At 36.7% G+C, this 19,012-nt stretch overlaps 1 protein-coding gene across 1 annotated transcript in view; it reads right to left on the bottom strand.

Moving 5' to 3' along the window:
* Positions 1-1,524: 1,524 nt before the first annotated feature.
* CDC5L (cell division cycle 5 like) overlaps positions 1,525-19,012 on the bottom strand; it is a 50,159-nt gene continuing 32,671 nt past the window's right edge. The window contains exons 14-16 of the mRNA XM_043964040.1: positions 14,919-15,116; positions 2,673-2,885; positions 1,525-1,961 (exon numbers count right to left, since the gene is read on the bottom strand). Of these exons, the coding sequence (XP_043819975.1) occupies positions 1,857-1,961; positions 2,673-2,885; positions 14,919-15,116 (516 nt within the window). The 3' untranslated portion in view covers positions 1,525-1,856. The remainder of the gene's footprint in view (positions 1,962-2,672; positions 2,886-14,918; positions 15,117-19,012) is intronic.

The raw sequence follows: 19,012 nt of genomic DNA, 5'->3' as shown, positions 1-19,012 counted from the left end.
CAAAGAAAGGAAAAATAGTCCCTGTTATCAAGGAACTAGTTCATCATCTAACTGGGAGAAACAACATAAAAGCAACTACATACAAACCAGATATACAAGATCAATTGGGGGTAATCACAGAACACTGTGCTGGGCACTACACTATAGGCATCATACCAAGTGCAGCCAACACAAAGGCAAAAAGACAGTCCCTGTTTTTAAGGAGCTCACAGTCTAATTTGAATTTAATGTCATCTATTCTAACACTAGCATTAAGAGGCACTGGGTTGGGGCAGCTAGGTGGCAAAGTGGATAGAGCACTGGCCCTGGAGTCAGGAGTACCTGAGTTCAAATCTGGCCCCAGACATTTAATACTAGCTGTGTGACCCTGGGCAAGTCACTTAACCCCAATTGCCTCACTAAAAAAAAAAAAAGAGGCACTGGGTTAGGATTCTTGCAGAAGGTGCAATTTTAGCTGAGATTTGAAGGAAGCCAGAGAAGTCAAAGGATGAGAGATGAGGGGGAAAATATTCCAGGCATAGGGGACAGCTGGTTGAAAATGGATAGAATCAGGAGGAACAGCAAGGAGGCTAAGTGACACTGGATTATAAAATATGTGGAGGAGAGTTAAGTACAACATTGGAGGGCTTTAAAATCCAAATTATTTTCCTGAACAACCGGACCAATTCAAAGTTCACCAATAGGACACTGGTGTTCCTTGCCTTCCCATAGGCTCTCTGACATTAGCAAACATGACAGAGAGAAAATAGCAAATCTAACAGGTGTGAGATAAAACCATAGAACTGTTTTATTTGCTTTTTATTTGCACTGGAAAATCAGTCTCATTCTCAGTGTTTTTTCTTGCTCTCTATTCTCCCTTGGTAATCTTATCAGCTCCCATTGAATGATGATCTCTGCACAGATAGATGACAGCCACATCTATAAATCCGGCCTTCACTCCAGTTCCATGTTACCAACTGACTTCTAGGCATCTCCACCTGGATATCGTATTGGCATCTCCAGTTCAGGATGTTAAAAGTAGAACTCATTATCATTCCCCCTTCTACCTCCCTCTCCCCATTTCTATTAGTCCCAGGTTTGTAACATTGGAATCCCCCTTGACTTCCCTCTCTCAGAATCACCCAATATCTAAGTTTTATTGATCTACCTCGACAACTTCTCTCCCATTCATCGCCCTTATTTCTTGTGAGAGTTGGAATAACACCCCCTGCTGGGAGATAGCAACTTTACATTCTGTAGCCTCCCCTCACCACACCAACCCCAAGCAACTAGAATAGCACAAAGTATTTAATAAACATTATTGTTAAAAATCAATGGGGGCAGCTAGATGGCGCAGTGGATAAAGCACCAGCCTTGGATTCAGGAGGACCTGAGTCCAAATCCAGCCTCAGACACTTGACACTTACTTGCTATGTGACCCTGGGCAAGTCACTTAACCCTCACTGCCCCACAAAAAATAAAAATTAAAAAAAAAAAATTAATGAATATCTGCCAACATATAGAAGATACAATAATTCTCTAAAATTTTACAGTTAATTTTTATTCAAGAATGTACCCACAGGCAACACATTTAAGAACACTTTAAAAATAAAAAATATGATTTTTAAAGGTCAAAACTAAAAAAAAATTAGTGAACATGACATTACTAAAAGAATGCTGATTCTCTTCATAAATTAACCTCTAAAAATTCTTGTGGGGCCAAAGAATCCAGATGATGTAATTCATTCAAAACAAACAACAAAAGAAAAGTCACAGATAACAGGCAAATGTTTTGATGAACATAAACATCAGCTTCAATCTTCCAGAGGATGGAAACCAGCAATTAATTCTTTCCATAACAAAATGCAAAAGATGTTTCAGTATTTTGACTTTAAAGTCTCTTTCTCCAGCAGCAAATCTGCATATCTTTGCTGCAGTTCCTTTTCTCTTTCTTGCTGTCTCTGGACATCTTCTTTTAGACACTTGGGAAAACAAAAATATGAAATAATTGTTTAAGATTTAAACTATCTTGTGAAATATTCCAAAGTACCACCCAATATCAAATAAAATCATTAATATATTTGAATAATTCACAAAGAAGAAAACACAATAATGAATTATTAAAATGCTCAGCCTCACTAATAATAAAAGAAAGTCATACTACTCTGGAACATTCAAATACTGTCATCTAACTTTTAAATCCTTATTTCTTTAAATGTTTTTGAGGTATTATCTCATACCCACAAAATGGAAGAAGGAAGAAAAAGAAATAGAAGAGGAAAACAAAAAAGATGGAGGAGAAAGAAATGTTAATTTCTCAAAGATTTTTATAGAAGTATTATTCATAATTGTCAAAGCTGGAAATAACCCAATGTCCAATAAAGGAATGGCTTGATAAATTGTGGTACATTGATAGGATACCATAGGAGATGTGAATAATATAGAGAAACGTAGGAAGACATCTAAGAAATAGTACAAAGTCAAAAAAAGCAGAATCAGAACAACAGAGTACACACATTGTACTCTATTTGTGTAACAGGAAAAGTGAACAGGAATGAATGGGCAAGGAAAGCTGACAGATGGGCTGAAATTCATGTACTCAAATGGAGATAGCTGTAACACAAATTGGATGTGTTTCATGACTCGTCCTGAGGTAATAATAATACAATGGCCACTGGGCAGAACAACATTACCTCCAGCCTCCTTGGAATTGCTGAGTCCTCATGTTTCTTTAGCTCCTCAAAAGTCCGGAGCTCCAAGTGAGCTTGCTCGATCTGGTCCCATAAATCATTCAACTGTTTCATTAGTCCCATCGCTCGAGACTGGTAGCCACCAAGCAAAATTTTCATCTTCTTTTCCATTTTTGCAGCTCTCTTGGCTTCTGTGGTCATGTGACCCCTATTTATCTGAAAAGAGACCATCACATCAACATCTGAGAATGAGAGACTAGGAAGGTCCTTGAGATCACTCAGTCTTAGATCCATGGATAATAAATACAAATAAATTTTAAACAATCTTTTTATGACTATACCACTTACCATGACAAGGACAATGAAAACAATTTAGGGGACCCAATACACATGAAAATTCTCTTGCACAGATGGGTAACAATCCTATTCTAAAAAGACCCTTCTGCTGATATTCTAAAATCTATGCAACTGACACTTATCTACTCAAGACACCTATCTCTAATGAGTAGTCTGATCTATGGATTTTATTCAGGATGGTCTCACTTCATAATAAGGTTTTCAAGAGTTCTAGGATAAGGGAGCAAGTAGGTGGTTCAGTGGATAAAGCACCAGTCCTGGATTCAGGAGAACCTGAGTTCCAATCTGGCCTCAGACACTTGACACTTACTAGCTGTGTGACCCTGGGCAAGTCACTTAACCCCCATTGCCCTGAAAAAAAAAATAGTCTTCACTACTGATAAAAGTAACAAACAGGTAAAGGCATTGAAGACATCATCAGCAACCTCTCAAACAACAGCTAAGCTGAAAACCACCTGTCAATTTTTGACATTACAAAACTTGTTATTCCTTGACTTGGTAGAAAATGGTAGAAGATAGAGACAAACTGCTCACTTAAATTATTTTAAAGTGATTTTTTTTTTCACCAGAAATCTGCTCTTCTTACATCACAGGCTTACTGTGATGATCAAATAATCAAGATGTGACTATAAAAGTAATGAAAACAATTTTTGCACAGATAGATGCTGTCCGTTTCAAAATTCCATTCTTTTTTTTTTTTTAATTACTTTCAGAGCCTATAGTACATTATTTTGAGGATCATCATTAATGGAATATCTGAGGGTGGATTTCATTTCTAGAACCAAACTTTCAGTGGAGCTTGTATTTTATTCTAGTGGCAACAGTGAGCCATTAAATCTTCTTGAGCAGGAGAATAGCATAGTCAGACCTCAATTTGGCAGCTGTGGAAGATATGGGTGGAAAGAGAGCATAGCTAGATGTAAGAAGACCAATTAGGAAGCCACTCAAGAAATATTAATTGGGCAAGGGTCACTAAAGCAGCAGAACTAAAATGTTTCCTTTCAGGGTTTTGACTAACATCAAGAGACTGTAGGTATTGACTCTGAAACCTGACTAATCTATGTTCAGTACCATGAAATGCCCCTGGAAAAATTCTTTTCAATACTTGATCCCATAGAGGAGGCTTTCTTCTTACTCTTTTCCTTTAGTGCAGCATGAAATAAGGCAGCAAAGGGAATCCGCTTATTTTTGTAATACTAGATGTCAAAACCGGAAAATTATGATCAGGGCCACCCTGATCCCCAAACTACTGCAATATGATGACAACAAACTGAATTATGCTTTTTTAAAAAATCCCCTACTCTCAAATATCCTACAGCTTAGATAGGTGTAGCATTTAACATGTTGATATATCTGTTTTAGTGGACGTATAGATTTGCTTGTTGTTTTAGGCTATTTTCATGGAAAATGTCAAGGAGTGTTTTCTCAGAGAGCATAGCACAACAGATGCCAAATTAAATAAAGGGTAAAAGTTCACCTCCCCAGAATCTGGCTTTTCAATACTAAAGAGGTATATTAGAAGTTGGATAGCCAGGAATAAATGCTTCATTATAGCTGCCAAGACAACTCAGTGGTGCTAAATTACAACCATTGCCACCTCCATTTCGGAACAGTTAGACATCAGTAGGGTGTATTTTCTTTTGAGTAATCAAGTGCTTAATCAAGCAAAAGTACAAATATCTACTAAACCCAGTGCTTGGTTTGCTAAGGACAAGGGAGTGCTGTCTTACTACGCTAAATTTGTAAAGTGGGTTAGATTTTCCTCTACATTATCACTTAATCTATTTAGGTAAAATTTTTAAGCTTCAAAAAATAAAAGTTTTTAAGAAAAGATTGTTTGCCAAAAAAAAATTTACATTAGCAAATGATAAATTCTATAAATAAAGGATAGCAAACAGCTGAAAAAATACTTAGGCCTTTAAGGGCTGCCTATATATTTAAAACTTTAGGCATTTTCAAATTAAAACAACTCTGAGGTATCACCTCACGTCTATCAGAAGTGCAAATATAACAAAAAAGGAAAATGTTGGATGTTGGAAGGGATGTGGGAAAACTCTTGGTGGAGTTGTGAACTGATCCAACCATTCTGGAGAGCAATTTTCTGGAGAGCCCAAAGGGCTATCAAACTGTGCATAACCTTTGATCCAGCAATACCACTGCTAGGTTTATATCCCAAAGACATCCAAAAAAGGAGAAAAAGATCTATTTGTACAAAAATATTTATAGCAGCTCTTTTTGTGGGGGCTAAGAATTGGAAATCCAAGAAATGACTATCAATCAGGGAATGGATAAGCTGTGGTATATGATTGTGATGAAGTATTATTGTGCTATAAGAAATGACAAGCTGGATGATTGAAGAAAAACCTGGAAAGACTTATATGAACTGATGTATAGAGAAGTAAGCAGAACCAAAAGAACATCGTGCAGTGACAGCAATACTGTTTGATGAACTGTGAATGACTTAGCTATTCTCAGCAATACAATGACCCAAGATAATCCTAAAGGACTAATGATGAAGCATACTATCCACCTCCAAAGAAAGAACTGATATTAATTGCTAAAGCAATGCTATTTTTCACTTTCTTTCATTTTTTCTTTTATTCAAGTTTTCTTATGCAAAATGACTAATATGGTAAATGTTTTACATAATTGCACATGTATAACCTATATCTGATTGCTTACCACCTCACAGAGAGGGGAGGAAAGAATAGAATTTGGAACTCAAAACTTTAAATTAAAATGTTTATTATTACTAAAGAAAATGAAATTTCCAAATAAAGTTGCAGGGTGATTAGTCTGAGAAAAACTTTAAGCATTCTGAAATAATTTAAAGAATGATTTTGTGAGCCTATTCCACCCAAACAAAAGTCACTCCTAGTAACAGCAGTAGTAGGTGAAAGTCTTGGCCTCTGAGGCATAGCTGTGGATGCCTATAGTGTTAAAGTAAAACATGTTCCGACTTTCAGCCATGCAATATTTACAAACATTCAGTAACACATGTACATGAATAAATATATCTATGTGTATGTTCTATATGCAGCAGCAACAGATAGACACACAGACACATACAAACACCCCAAATAGAGGAGTTTGTAGTTTATCTGGTGATCTGCAAAATCTTCTTGAGCACAAGTGCAGTATAGTCAGACCTAGACTTTAACAATATCAATTTGGCAGCTGGACTGGAAAAGTGGAGAACACATAAGCTATTCTGTTTTTGATGCCACTCTAAAAGATACAAATATAATTCAATGAGAGAATTATTACTTTGGACACACTGTTTTCTATCAGAATCTCTAAAAACTTACATTCAATTGATTTTTTTTCTTATTTCTTTCACCCTCTACCCCATTCTCCATCCCAGAATTGAAGGACAGTATACCACTTATAGTCAGATCAGGGAGAGGTTATTACAGGAAAGTTTGCGGAACGACGTATGTATATGATAATTGATGACTGGAAAGAGGAATGGGGGTGAGTTGCTTAGCAACACCTGTGTCAGATATTCATAATATCCTCCAATTATTCCCCCTACCTAACATGTAAACTTTTTTTTTTTCCTAAAGTGAACACCACCCAGCAAAACTGAGAAAAATCCTTCAGGGAAAAAATGGGCATTCAAGGAAAAAGAGGACTTTTAGACATTCTTGATGAAAAGACCTGAGCTGAATAGAAAATCTGACTTTCAAATACAAGACTAAAGAAACGTATAAAAAGGTCAACAAAAAAAGTAAATCATTTTTTTAAAAAAGCAAATCATAAGGGATTTTAAAAGGTTAAACTGTTTATATTCCTACAAGGGGGTATGATACTTGTAACTCATAAGAACCTTCTCATTATTACAGCAGCTGGAAGGAGCATATATGGACAGAGGGTACAGGTATGGGTTGAACATAAAGGGATATCTTTTTTTAAAAAAGTAAATTAAGAGGGGAGAGAGAAATGCACTGAGAAAAGGGGAGAGGGAGAGGTGGGATAGGGTAAACTATCTCACATAAAAGAAGCAAGAAAAAGCTTATACAGTGGAGGGGAAGATAGGGGAGGTGAGGGAGAATGAGTGAACCTTACTCTTATCAGAATTGGCTCAAAGAAGGAATAACATACATACTCTACTGGGTAGAGAAATCTATCTTACCCTGCAGGAAAGCAGGAGGGGAAGGGGATAAGAAGAGGTGAAGTGTGTGATAGAAGGGAGGGCAGACTGGGGTAGGGGGTAGTCAAAAGCAAAACATTTTGAGGGGGATAAGGTAAAAGGAGAGAAAGAATCGAACAGGAGGGAGGGTACAAGATAGAGGGAAATACAGCTAGAAATAGTAACTGAAAAAAACTCTGAAGCAAGTTTCTCTGATAAAGGCCTCATTTCTAAAACATATAGAGAACTGAGTCAAATTTATTAAAATAAGAGCCATTCCCCAATTGATAAATGATCAAAAGATATGAACAGCTTTCAGATGAAGTAATCAAAGCTATCTATAGCCATATTTTTTAAATGTTCTAACTCACTATTAATTGGAGAGATGCAAATCAAAGCAATTCTGGGGTACTACCTCATACCTATCAGATTGGCTATTGGCCAGAAGAGAAAAATGATAAATATTGGAGGGGATGTGGGAAAAATGAGACATTAATGCACTGTTGGTGGAGTTGTGAACTGATTCAACCATTCTGCAGAGCAATTTGGAACTATGTCTAAAGGGCTATAAAACCATGCATACTCTTTGACCTAGCAATATCACTACTAGGTCTGTATCCAAAAAGAGATTAAAAAGGAAAAAAAAGAAAAAGAAAAAGGACCTATAGGTACAAAAATATTTATAGGAGCTCTTTTCTGGTGGCAAAGAATTGGAAATTGAGGGGATGCCCATCAACTGGGGAATGGTTGAACAAATTGTAGTATGTGATTATGAAGGAATGCTATTGTGCTATAGGAAATGATGAGCAGGATGCTCTTAGAAAAACCCAGAAAGACTTACATGAGCTGATACAAAGTGAAATGTACTGTGTACAAAGTAACAGCAATATTATAAAATGATCGGCTGTGAATGACTTAGCTATTCTCACCAATACAATAATCCAATACAACTCTAAAGGACTTATGATGAAAAATGCTATCCATCCCCCAGAGAAAGAACTGATGGGGTCTGAATACAGACTAAGGCATAACTTTTTTAAACTTTATTTTTCTTGAGGGGTTTTTTGGTCTGTTTTCTTTCACAACATAACTAATATGGAAATGTTTTACATGACTACGCATGCCTTATCAGTTAGTAGAAGCAGCAGGAAGGAGCCTGCTGTTGGCACACTAACCTATATAGAAATGCTTACGGGGCGGGGCGGGGCGGGGGTGGGGAGGGTTGGAATTCAGTTTTTTAAATGGATGTTAAAAGTTGTTTTTACATATAACTGGAGAAAAATAAAATACTAAATTTTAAAAATTAATAATAAAGTGAATACGAAGACAAAAGGGCTTGTATTCTCAAACTATTCTGGATGGCCCAGAGTAAGTTAAAACAAATTCTCTACAACTAATACCATACAAATGCTTTTTATAGTCCCTGTCATCAACTCTCTCACTTTAGTGGTCTTGTGAACTGTGTATTCCACTGAGGGCAAAGACGCATCCATTTAAAAACATATGGATCATCCTTTGGTTTCAAGGGGTAAACCAAAATTTAAAATGTGTTTTACATATTACATACTTATAAGTTACTTCTGTAGTACACCAAAAAGTTGCTTCAAATTACTCAACTGCTTCTAAAGTTATAACATAAGGCAAATACAAAATTCTTCTAGTTAAAACTTATTTCAGTTAATGAACATATAAGTTAAAAAAAAAAAAGAACGAACATACAAGTAGACTTCAAATAACCAGAAACTTTAAAGATCTGGTCATCTTGGATAGCTGAATTTTCCAAATAGCTAAGAGGATTGCCCTTTTACAAACCCAAACTATTTTAATTTTATTTCAACTATTTCAGGTCTGAGTGTGAAAATGTTATTTTTTGCTGTTCGGTCATTTCAATCATGTCTGATTCTTCATGACCCCATTTGGGGTTTTCTTGGCAAAGATACTAGAGCAGTCTGCCATTTCCGTCTCCAGCTTATTTTACAAATAAAAAAATTGAGGCAAACAGGGTTAAGTGACTTGCCCAGAATCACAGAGCTACTTACTAACTGTCTGAGGTCAGATCTGAACTCAGGTCTTCCTGAGTCTAGGCCTGGCACTCTATCTACTGGGCCACCTAGCTGCCTATATAACCTGAATAACACTGTCCTACTACCCTAACCAATGTCATTTTGAAAACACATTCACAATATATTATCCCCAAACTTCACCACAAGGGGGCAGCTGGCTAGACTTGAATGTTGTTTGGCTCTGGGGAAGTTGAATAGAATAAATTCCTAGTGCTCTATACTTGGCAAAAATAAAACAAAAACATCAGGAAACAAACCCTAGTTCTAAGCAAAAATAAGTTCTGAAGAGCCAGAAACATTCCAGAGCAGATTTTTTTAAAAGATGATAACTGATAGATCTATTGGGTCCTCAGTACCAGAGACAATGCTGCCACCAGCATGGAGAAGTCAGAAAAGCTTCTCTGGGGCCTTTACCAAAGTACCCTAAATGCAGTCTTTCCTATGGAACTGTTCCCTATATACCTTCAACTGTAAAATAAGAAGGCTGAACGAAATGGCCTCTAAGGTGCGTCTGGGCTCTAAATCTATCTTACGATCTGTGTCAATGTGCCCAGAACTGTTTTCCCACAACCAACACACATTAGGTGCAGGTATGCCTGCGTTTCCCCTGCCTTTGTAAAAAGAATATCATTTTTTCTCAATGACTAAGGGCAATCATTATGAATACCAACTGTTAGACCATCCTGTCCCACCCATATCTATTTATACCACCATTCAGGCCCAGGCTGCTGTGCATGGGGATCTTGTGCCTGCTTTTTGAAGCCTCCCCCAGCTCCAAGCTGCTGTCAGCATGCCTTATCAGTTAGTAGAAGCAGCAGGAAGGAGCCTGCTGTTGGCACTGAAGATTGAAGTCATCATGGTTTTTATTCAGCCACCAAAGGGCAATCATCCTTGAATGTTCAAGCCTTACTCTTTTTTTTTTTTTCCAGTGAGGCAATTGGGGTCAAGTGACTTGTCCAGAGTCACACAGCTAGTAAGTGTTAAGTGTCTGAGGCCGGATTTGAACTCAGGTACTCCTGACTTCAGGGCCGGTGCTCTATCCACTGTGCCATCTAGCTGCCCTCAAGCCTTACTCTTAAGTCAAATGCCTCAACCTCCAAAAACAAAACTTTTAACTCACCTTCTCCTCCTCATCATCTCACAATCTTTTTTTAAATGGAGGGGGTTAGAGGAAGAAAAGAGTCTGAGTGGACAGTCTTCTTTTCCTTGCTTGTCTAGAGAAGTTCTGAAATCATAACAGCCTCCCATTTCATTAACAGTTCCTCTAACTCCAAAGCACACTATCTCATGAAGTACTCATTCATTATGCCCAGTTATGAACCTACACCAGACATATCGGACTCACCATTTGGCTGCAAACTCTCATTTGTAAGAACCAGATTAAAATAAAACTGAGAAATGTTTAACAAAATAAATAAAACTATGACACAATATAATAGTAACTTGTATTTTTCTAAGTTGCTATGTAAGCAGAGATCTGTTTCTGTTTGAATGACACCAAAGAATCTACACCACAAAATAGATGCCTGTGGAGGTTCCTTAATCTTCAAGCAAACCTGCCCTATGAATCATAACCATGTCTAAAATGCTCACATATTACTTCCAAAATATTTGTGTCACTTTACATGTATTTAAAGTACAAATAAACATTCCAAAATCAAATATGTAACTTCTGGATTGACTGTATTGTGATGTGTTCCATGGTAAATCAGTTCTTAAGAATTGTGCAGTTGGAAAAAAAAAAAAATTTTTGAGAGCAGCTAGGTGGCACAGTGGATAAAGCGCGGGTCCTGGATTCAGGAGGACCTGAGTTCAAATCCAGCCTCAGACACTTGCCACACTAGCTGTGTGACCCTGGGCAAGTCACTTAACCCTCACTGCCCCACCAAAAAAAAAGTGCAATTGCATTCTGTTCCACACACACTTATGAGTGTAGATTCATTAAATGCCAAATTCAGTGACTACGTGCTGGCTAGTTTATCATTATTTCTTGCATGGGGACAGAGGAGGATTATTGGAACTCAATACTGAGTCCTTTATACAGGTCCTCCTACTTACTCTTCCAACCTGTTCCGGAAAGGGATCCATAGAAAGGGGGTTTTGCTAGGCCTCTTTGCACAGCAGTTTCCATGAATACTAAGCAAAGGAACTATATTACACTGACCTATTCATACAAGAAGAAACTTGGGGCTTACTAAATAACGTTAAGAACAAACCCTCATGCTGAGTAACTGTTCATGAGTAATTAGGGTAGCTTTTTATATTCTGGTAACCTAAAAGAGCTAACTTACCTCATATTGTTGCGTCATTTAACAATCCCCAAATCACCAGTGATTTTAATAATTTCTAAACTACTAGCATCCATTTAATGCCAAAAATTACACCTAATTTAGCCTGAGCTTTGTAAAAACCTCTGGCGCAAAACACTGGGCTGTGGATTCCAAGAAACTACAAAAATAATTTATAGAAGATAAATTTTAAGGAAAGAAAAAATAAAGAGAAGACAACCTAAAATGGTCAAATCCAAGGAAGGAAAAGCAAATTGCCTTTAAGAGTCAATTTCAAAACTTTTTTCCATTCTCTTTTTGTTTACATAATTTTATTAAAATAAAAAATTCTAGGGAACCATGGGTATTTTGTATTTCCTATGTAAAGCCTACACCACTATATGGAAGATCATGTTATATGGAAAAGCAATACGGGGGAAAAATTTAAGAAACTCATCTTTACCAAATACAAGCTCCATGACATAAACTACAGAAAAGCATTTACTTAAAAAAAAAAAAAAAGCAAACATTTATTTCAACTTATTATCAATGCTGCTACACTAAGGATATCAGCGTGCCAAGTCTTAAGGGATCACACAAGTGGCAAATGATGTAGAGCACCATTCCTTGCAAGAACGGCCCCACACAGCACACCATGAAGCTAACAGTCTTCTAAACACTTTCCCTCATTTTCTTTAATGGAACTTTTTTCTCAGAGAACGTTTCCGATTTTATAACAGAAGCCAGAAGAAAAAGAGGATTCTTTGTATTCTTTGTGCAGCTAATTTTGCTAAAGGAATTCCATAAACCAAGAAGCGTCCCTTACAATTCAAGGACACCACAATGGATTGCTGACTCCATTATGTGCAGTCTTAAATTCAAACTCTGTTTCTAAGAACTTAATGCTACATAATATTTCCTCCATAAATGGACCCCGCCAGTAAAATTCTGGGAGAGGTATCACTTCTGGACCTACTTCCCACCTCCAAGGAAAGACTTTCCATTTTTATAGCTAATATGACAAAATTTACTTTTCAGCCAAACTTCCTCAAACAGCTATTTAGATACTCTTTCAAGTCCTATTAAATTTAAGGGCTAGACCTAAATTCTGACTATTAATCTCATTTTAACACACACTGGCAATTATGTCACTGAAAAGTATTATGTCCAATGACACTTAGCATCTTACTTCTACTTAGAGTGAACTTGCTTTTGACTAAAACGCTTCTAATTCCAATTCCAGCTTCCTTTCAAATAAGGTAACATTTTCTCCATTATAACTGAGTGTTCAATGTGAAAAGATTTTTCAGATAACTGAAGCATTTACTTTAGCTATTTGGCAGAAAAACTTGTAAAAATGTACTATATAGGCATTAAACATCTCAGATAAAAAGATGACATCCAAAGTTTACAGAGAATTAAGAATCTATCAGATTCTCCAACAGACAAATAAATGGTAAAAGAGCCATTTGTTTTTATATCAATGGGTAAAATATGAAAGTGCAAAATGACAAGCAGTCTTTAAAGACAAAATGCAAACTACACAGCACCATCTGTAAAACTATACAAAATCACCAATAATTAGAGAAATGTAATTTGACAACTCTTAAGTTATCAGCAAAGATATTTACTTAAGACTATTAATAGCTTCAGCAAAGTAGCAGGCAACAAAAAAAGTCAATAGTCAATGTTGGAGAGGTTGTGGAATGAGAGGCATATTATAATACATTACTGGTGGAACTGTGAAATGGTTCAATCACTTTGGAAAGCAATTTGGAATTATAAAAATAAAGTGACTTAAAATGTCTAAACCCTGTGAAGGAGAGAGTCCATTACTGGATTTACACTTCCAGAAAGCCATCAACAAGAAGAAAGTCCCCATATATACACAGTGACTACAGCAACATAAATGGAAAGAACTACCAACACACCAAAAAAATCAAAAGTAAATGTAGCAAAATTATAAAGATCAAGCAGGACACAAATTAAGAAATATGAGAAGCCACACCCAACCCCCACCTCTACAGAGGTGGGAAATTCATAGGTATTACACATCACACATGCTTTCAGACTTTTTCAATGTTTTGATCAATTGCGCTGATTTTTTTCCCCTTTAAAAAAATGCTATTTGTTTTATGGTATCACTCTCTGGGAGAGGAAAAAGGAAGGGGAGGAATAATGGGTATACCTATGATGATGTAAGAAACAAAAGATATAAATAAAAATTTATTTTTTAAAAAACGAAGTCCATACAATAGAAAAAAAACAGTTCACAGATCAATCAGCATTCTATATCACTCATTATAAAACGAGAACAAGCACAGAGCAACAGTACACCCTACTGGAAGATATTAAGTACAGCTTGAGTGTTCAGTTAAACATAAGCAATGAAGATCTCGAAAGTTTGCTCTGAAGAGGATTCCTTCATGAGGAAACCAAACTCGTGCCTCCCACACACACCCTGTTGGAGCAGGGCTCTCTAATCTTTAAGTTTGATGGTTGAACAGGCAACACCAAACAAACAGGAGTCAATACACTTGATTTTAAGAAAAACATCATTTAAGGCTTAGAACAGTTTTCAAATGAAAACTATATTTCTGTGATTTTACTCCAAAGAAATAAAATTGTTAAACTTGCCCACTGGAAAAAATAATAATCATCTTAGCCCAAAGAAGTAAATCTTGGCCTTCTAATTGTGGAACACTGATCCCTTCCTGTGAGCAGTCTCCAACTTTGAGGTCTCAGGACAGCCCACCACCACGAACCTCACAAGCAGCCAGTCTGCTGTACCACACTTGGCACCACTGGCAAAAAGCCTACACAGCTTCCGGAATTCAAAACATTCAGCTTATATAAAGAAACCACATGCCGTGAAATTCCAGTTGATTCATTCCAACTTATTTCACAGACATGTGAAATCATTAAGCCATAACCCAGGTAAAGCGTCTCTGCCCTACCACTATACCCTAGAGTTTGCATAAACTACTACTACTAGCAAGCAAAGGGAGCCGGTTTTCAATTTTGCTCTATTGGCACTGAGAAGCAAGCCCCCTAAGTACAGACATTTCCTGTAAGAGGAAGTGCAAGATCCTTGATCCTGGAGGAGGGCTTTACATTGGCCCAGAGAGTGTCCACAGTTAATTCCTCTCAAACCTAAATGCTACAGACTTACAATGGACCTGGGTAATACCCTGCGGTCCCATCAATTTCTCTGTATAATTACTGAATAAGGTCAAGGAGGATTAGGAAACTATTCTGCTTATTTCTCTTTGGCAACTATTAGGGTATAGGCATGATAACCTGTTCTAAATTTAAAGCATATTAAACCTCTCTTATTCTGAATCTTTCAGTAACACTAAGATTTGGTTTACTAGGGAATCAGTATTATAAGGAAGTCACATTTAAGTAAGAAGAGGAAAAGGATACCAACCTCGAGTCTCTTTTCAAGTGATTCAATCCTGTCCTTTTTGCTCGCCAAGTTGGCTCGTGTGTAACGGCTCTGTCCAGGTAGATATAAAACTTGACTGTAACATTCTTCCCACACCTGGTTATAAGCTTCATTTGACAGCTCACCATGGCTCATTCCTTGTTTTACTACTTCCATCTCCTGTGTCAAAAGGTCTTGAGCCTGTTTGTGGTAATAATTTAAATAAGAAAGAACACCATGATTACCTGCCATCACCAAGTGTATAATGAAAACTTTATTAAGGATTAGGTTTCTAAAGGAAGGCAAAACGTGGTAGAAAAAACTATATAGCTAGACAAAATGAACTAAGAGGTCTATGAGGTCATATAGATCAGTGATCAAAAAGCTTGGTCAAATACCAAATACTAATCCCTGTTCCTTCTTTCCTTCCTCTATCTCCTGAATACTTTCCCTTCACATTTATGCCTCACAGACTCCAATAAATACTATGAATCAGAGCCAAGTGGTGGGGTTTTTTGTTATTAAAACACACTTCCCTTCTTTAGGAATGCCCTCTAGGGGCAGCTAGGTGGCACAGTGGATAGAGCACCAGCCCTGGAGTCAGGAGTACCTGAGTTCAAATCCGGCCTCAGACACTTAACACTTACTAGCTGTGTGACCCTGGGCAAGTCACTTAACCCCAACTGCCTCACTAAAAAAAAAAAAAAAAAAAAAAAAAAAAAGGAATGCCCTCTAGACTATCTAAGGATGGAGTCAGGGACATTGGACAGATTTTAGTAAGCTCAGGCTCTCTTATCAACTGTTCAGAGAGAATGGAGAAATATGTACAATTTCATTAAGGTGCATTGCCAAAAAGGCAGTCCAGAGTGATATGTTGAAGTCTACCTTTGCCTCATGGCCTTTTGCCAGCATGATATATTGCTGTCCTTTGAATACTATAATAGGTTTTAAATATTGCTGGTAATGTAGGAAAATAAATAAATACAAGCCAAAAAGATTTTGGATCAAGGGAAAGTGACCATCATATAAAACTCCCTTTTAAAGCAAAATAACAGAACATATTCAGAGTTTCTCATTATTAAAAAATATGATCTATTTAATTTTTCTAAAAGCCTACTTTTTTTCATTCTCCTGATTATAATAGCTGAAAATTGTGCCACCATATTTCACATGGCAAGACTCTAGACTCTATTAGTTTCCCTCATCTGGAAAGTTAGGGAAGAGACCTGCATTCGATGATCTTGAAGGTTTCCAGGTTTAAAAACCCATGTAACTAAAATTAAGAGGAAACAACTACGGGGAAAACCTTTGTAGCAAAAACCTCTGAGAAAGGCCATTTCCAAGATATATAAGGAGCTGATGTAAATTTAAAAATAAGAGCCATTCCCCAACTGATAAAAGATTAAAGGATAAAGGATAAGAGGCAGTTTTCAAAGGAAGAAATCTAAGCTATCAATAGCTATATAAAAAATGTTCTGACTGACTAATAATTATAAAAATACAAATTAGCAACTCTAAATATTCCACCTCATACCCATCAGACTAGCCAAATTAACAAAAATGGAAAATGACAAATGTTGGGAGAGCTGTGGGAAAACAGGTGCATTAATGTACAGTTGCTAAGACTGTGAATTAATCCAATCCATTCTGGAAACAATTGTGAATTATGCCCCAAAAGTTAGTCAATGGTGCATTCCCTTTGATCCTGAAATACCAATACTAAGCCTATACCAGAGCAGATTCATGAAAAAGGAAAACAACCCATATATTTAAAAATATTTATAGCAGCCATTTTTGTAGTAGCAAAGAACTGGAAACTAGGGAGGTATTCATGAGTTGGACTGTACAAAGTATCGAATATGGATGGAACAGAATACTACTGTGCCATAAGAAATAAAGAAAGGGATGATTTTGGTGAAAACTGGGAGACTTTGTGAATTGATGCAGAGTGAAATAAGCAGAACAAAGATAACAATTTATACCATCACATCAGCACTCTAAAAATAAAGAACTTTGAATGACTAACCATGATTTTAGAGAACCAGTGAAGAAGCATGCCACTCACCCTTCTGAGAAAGAGGTGATGGGCTCGGTATAGAATGTATACTTTTGGAAATGGCCAAAAAGGGGATCTGTTTTGCTTGACTGTGAATTTCTGTTGTAAGGGTTTTGTTTTTTCTTTTTTCAATTAGGAAGAGGAACTATTTTTGTTCATTACAAAATAAATAAACAAATAGAATTTAACTGTCAAAAAAGACACATATATAAAAAAAATTGTTTCATTTTCAAAAGGTTTTTTCAGGTTTAACTACTTAATAATAATGTGATAAGCAGTCTTAAGTTCTTAAAATGTTAAGCCAGAAAGACCTCTAGAGATTATCTAATTCCCAACTCTTGTTTGTGTAACATGGCTTGTACAAGGCTAACATGGCTTATACAAGGTCACATAGATAATGAAGAGCAGAGCTAGGACTCACACTTAGGTTTTCTGACCCTGGCCCAGTGTTCTCTTCTCACACACCTCACTACTACTGGCCTACCCACTCTTTACCCAGACTTGATTCTATTCCCACCGTTTCCTTCCCCAGCTCTCCCCACTGTATCCTTGCCCATTCTTTTAAAGCCCTGCTCAAACACCATCTCTGCTAAAAAGGCTCACCTAATGCCCCAGACTAAAGTCATCATTCTCTTCTCTGAATTAATAGAGAACTTCATCCCACCCTCTGATGAACAAACCTTTCTCACATTTTGTGCTGCAAGTTACCTGTGCTCATAGTACAATGGAAAGAACGCCAGCTCTGGAGTCAGAGGAGCTGAATCCAAATCACAGCCCTAATCCTTACTACTGTATGACCTTGGACAAGTCCCAACTTCCCTGAGTCCCACCACTTTGCTCATCTGTAAGATGAGGGTATGGAGGTGTGTTGGGAGGTTAGACTAAATGACCTCTGAAGGCCCCTCGAGCTCTAAATCCATGATACTGGCTTTTACACCTAATGACATTTTACAGCTTCACAAGGGCATGATCTAATTCATGACTACCTCCCATCGCATCTAGTATAGTGGCTTATACACGGTAGATGCTAAATACATATATGTCGAATTTGTTTAGCTAAATTAGATAAAGAAACGTTGCAGTTTATATTCCAGTGCTAAATTGTGTGATGTAAGTAAGTATATCATAAAGGATTTCATAGATGGAAGAGACCAAAGTGGTGCAGGGTTTTTTCCTTTGTTTTTCAAAATGTTACTAGACTAGTGGATTACTGAACTGCCAGATACCTGAAAGTCTCATGAAATCCCTTTTGGACATAATGGAGAGGTGTGGGTTAAAGGACAATACAGTTTGGTAGATTTGGAAACTGAACAACAAGAGTGTTGTATAATGTACATATATATTATCAAGAGGATTCCTTCTTCAGGCTGACTAGATGTCCCATGAAGTGCCTCTTAGAATTCTAAGATTCCATGATTTCTTATTAAAATTGTACTCAGTATTATATGTGGGGGGCAGTTAGGTGGCACAGTGGATAAAGCACTGGCTCTGGATTCAGGAGGACCTGAGTTCAAATACTTACTTACTAGCTGTGTGACCCTGGACAAGTCACTTAACCCTCATTGCCCCCCGCCCCCCACAAATATATATATATATATATATATATATATATATATATATATATATATAAAATATGTGGCAAAAACTCCTAATTCAGTTTTACCACTACATAATCTATAAAGGATGAATTGACTAAAAAAATGCAAGCAAAGAGAAATGATTTCATCTATTCTCACTCTAGAAAATTGGTAGGTTAGACCAGATTGTCCAAAAGATCCCTTCCAGTTTTAATATTCTATGTTTACTATATTATAAATAATTTCTGTTATTACATTTTACAAACTAATATGTTCGCTATATTACAACTAAATTATACTATTGAAAAATGTATTAAAAATATAAGCCCTCCCCACCAAGAACCTCTAACTAGTCGACATTATTTTTCAAAGCTGTATTAGTCTACATAATTCATTTCTTCTCACTTCTTCCCCCTTTATGATCTTCACTCTAAAAAGCAGTAATTAAGTAAGCACTGGATTCC

Source organism: Dromiciops gliroides, chromosome 4 (assembly GCF_019393635.1).
Source record: "Dromiciops gliroides isolate mDroGli1 chromosome 4, mDroGli1.pri, whole genome shotgun sequence".
Lineage (NCBI taxonomy): Eukaryota > Metazoa > Chordata > Mammalia > Microbiotheria > Microbiotheriidae > Dromiciops > Dromiciops gliroides.
This window is presented reverse-complemented; position numbering and strand designations above follow the sequence as displayed.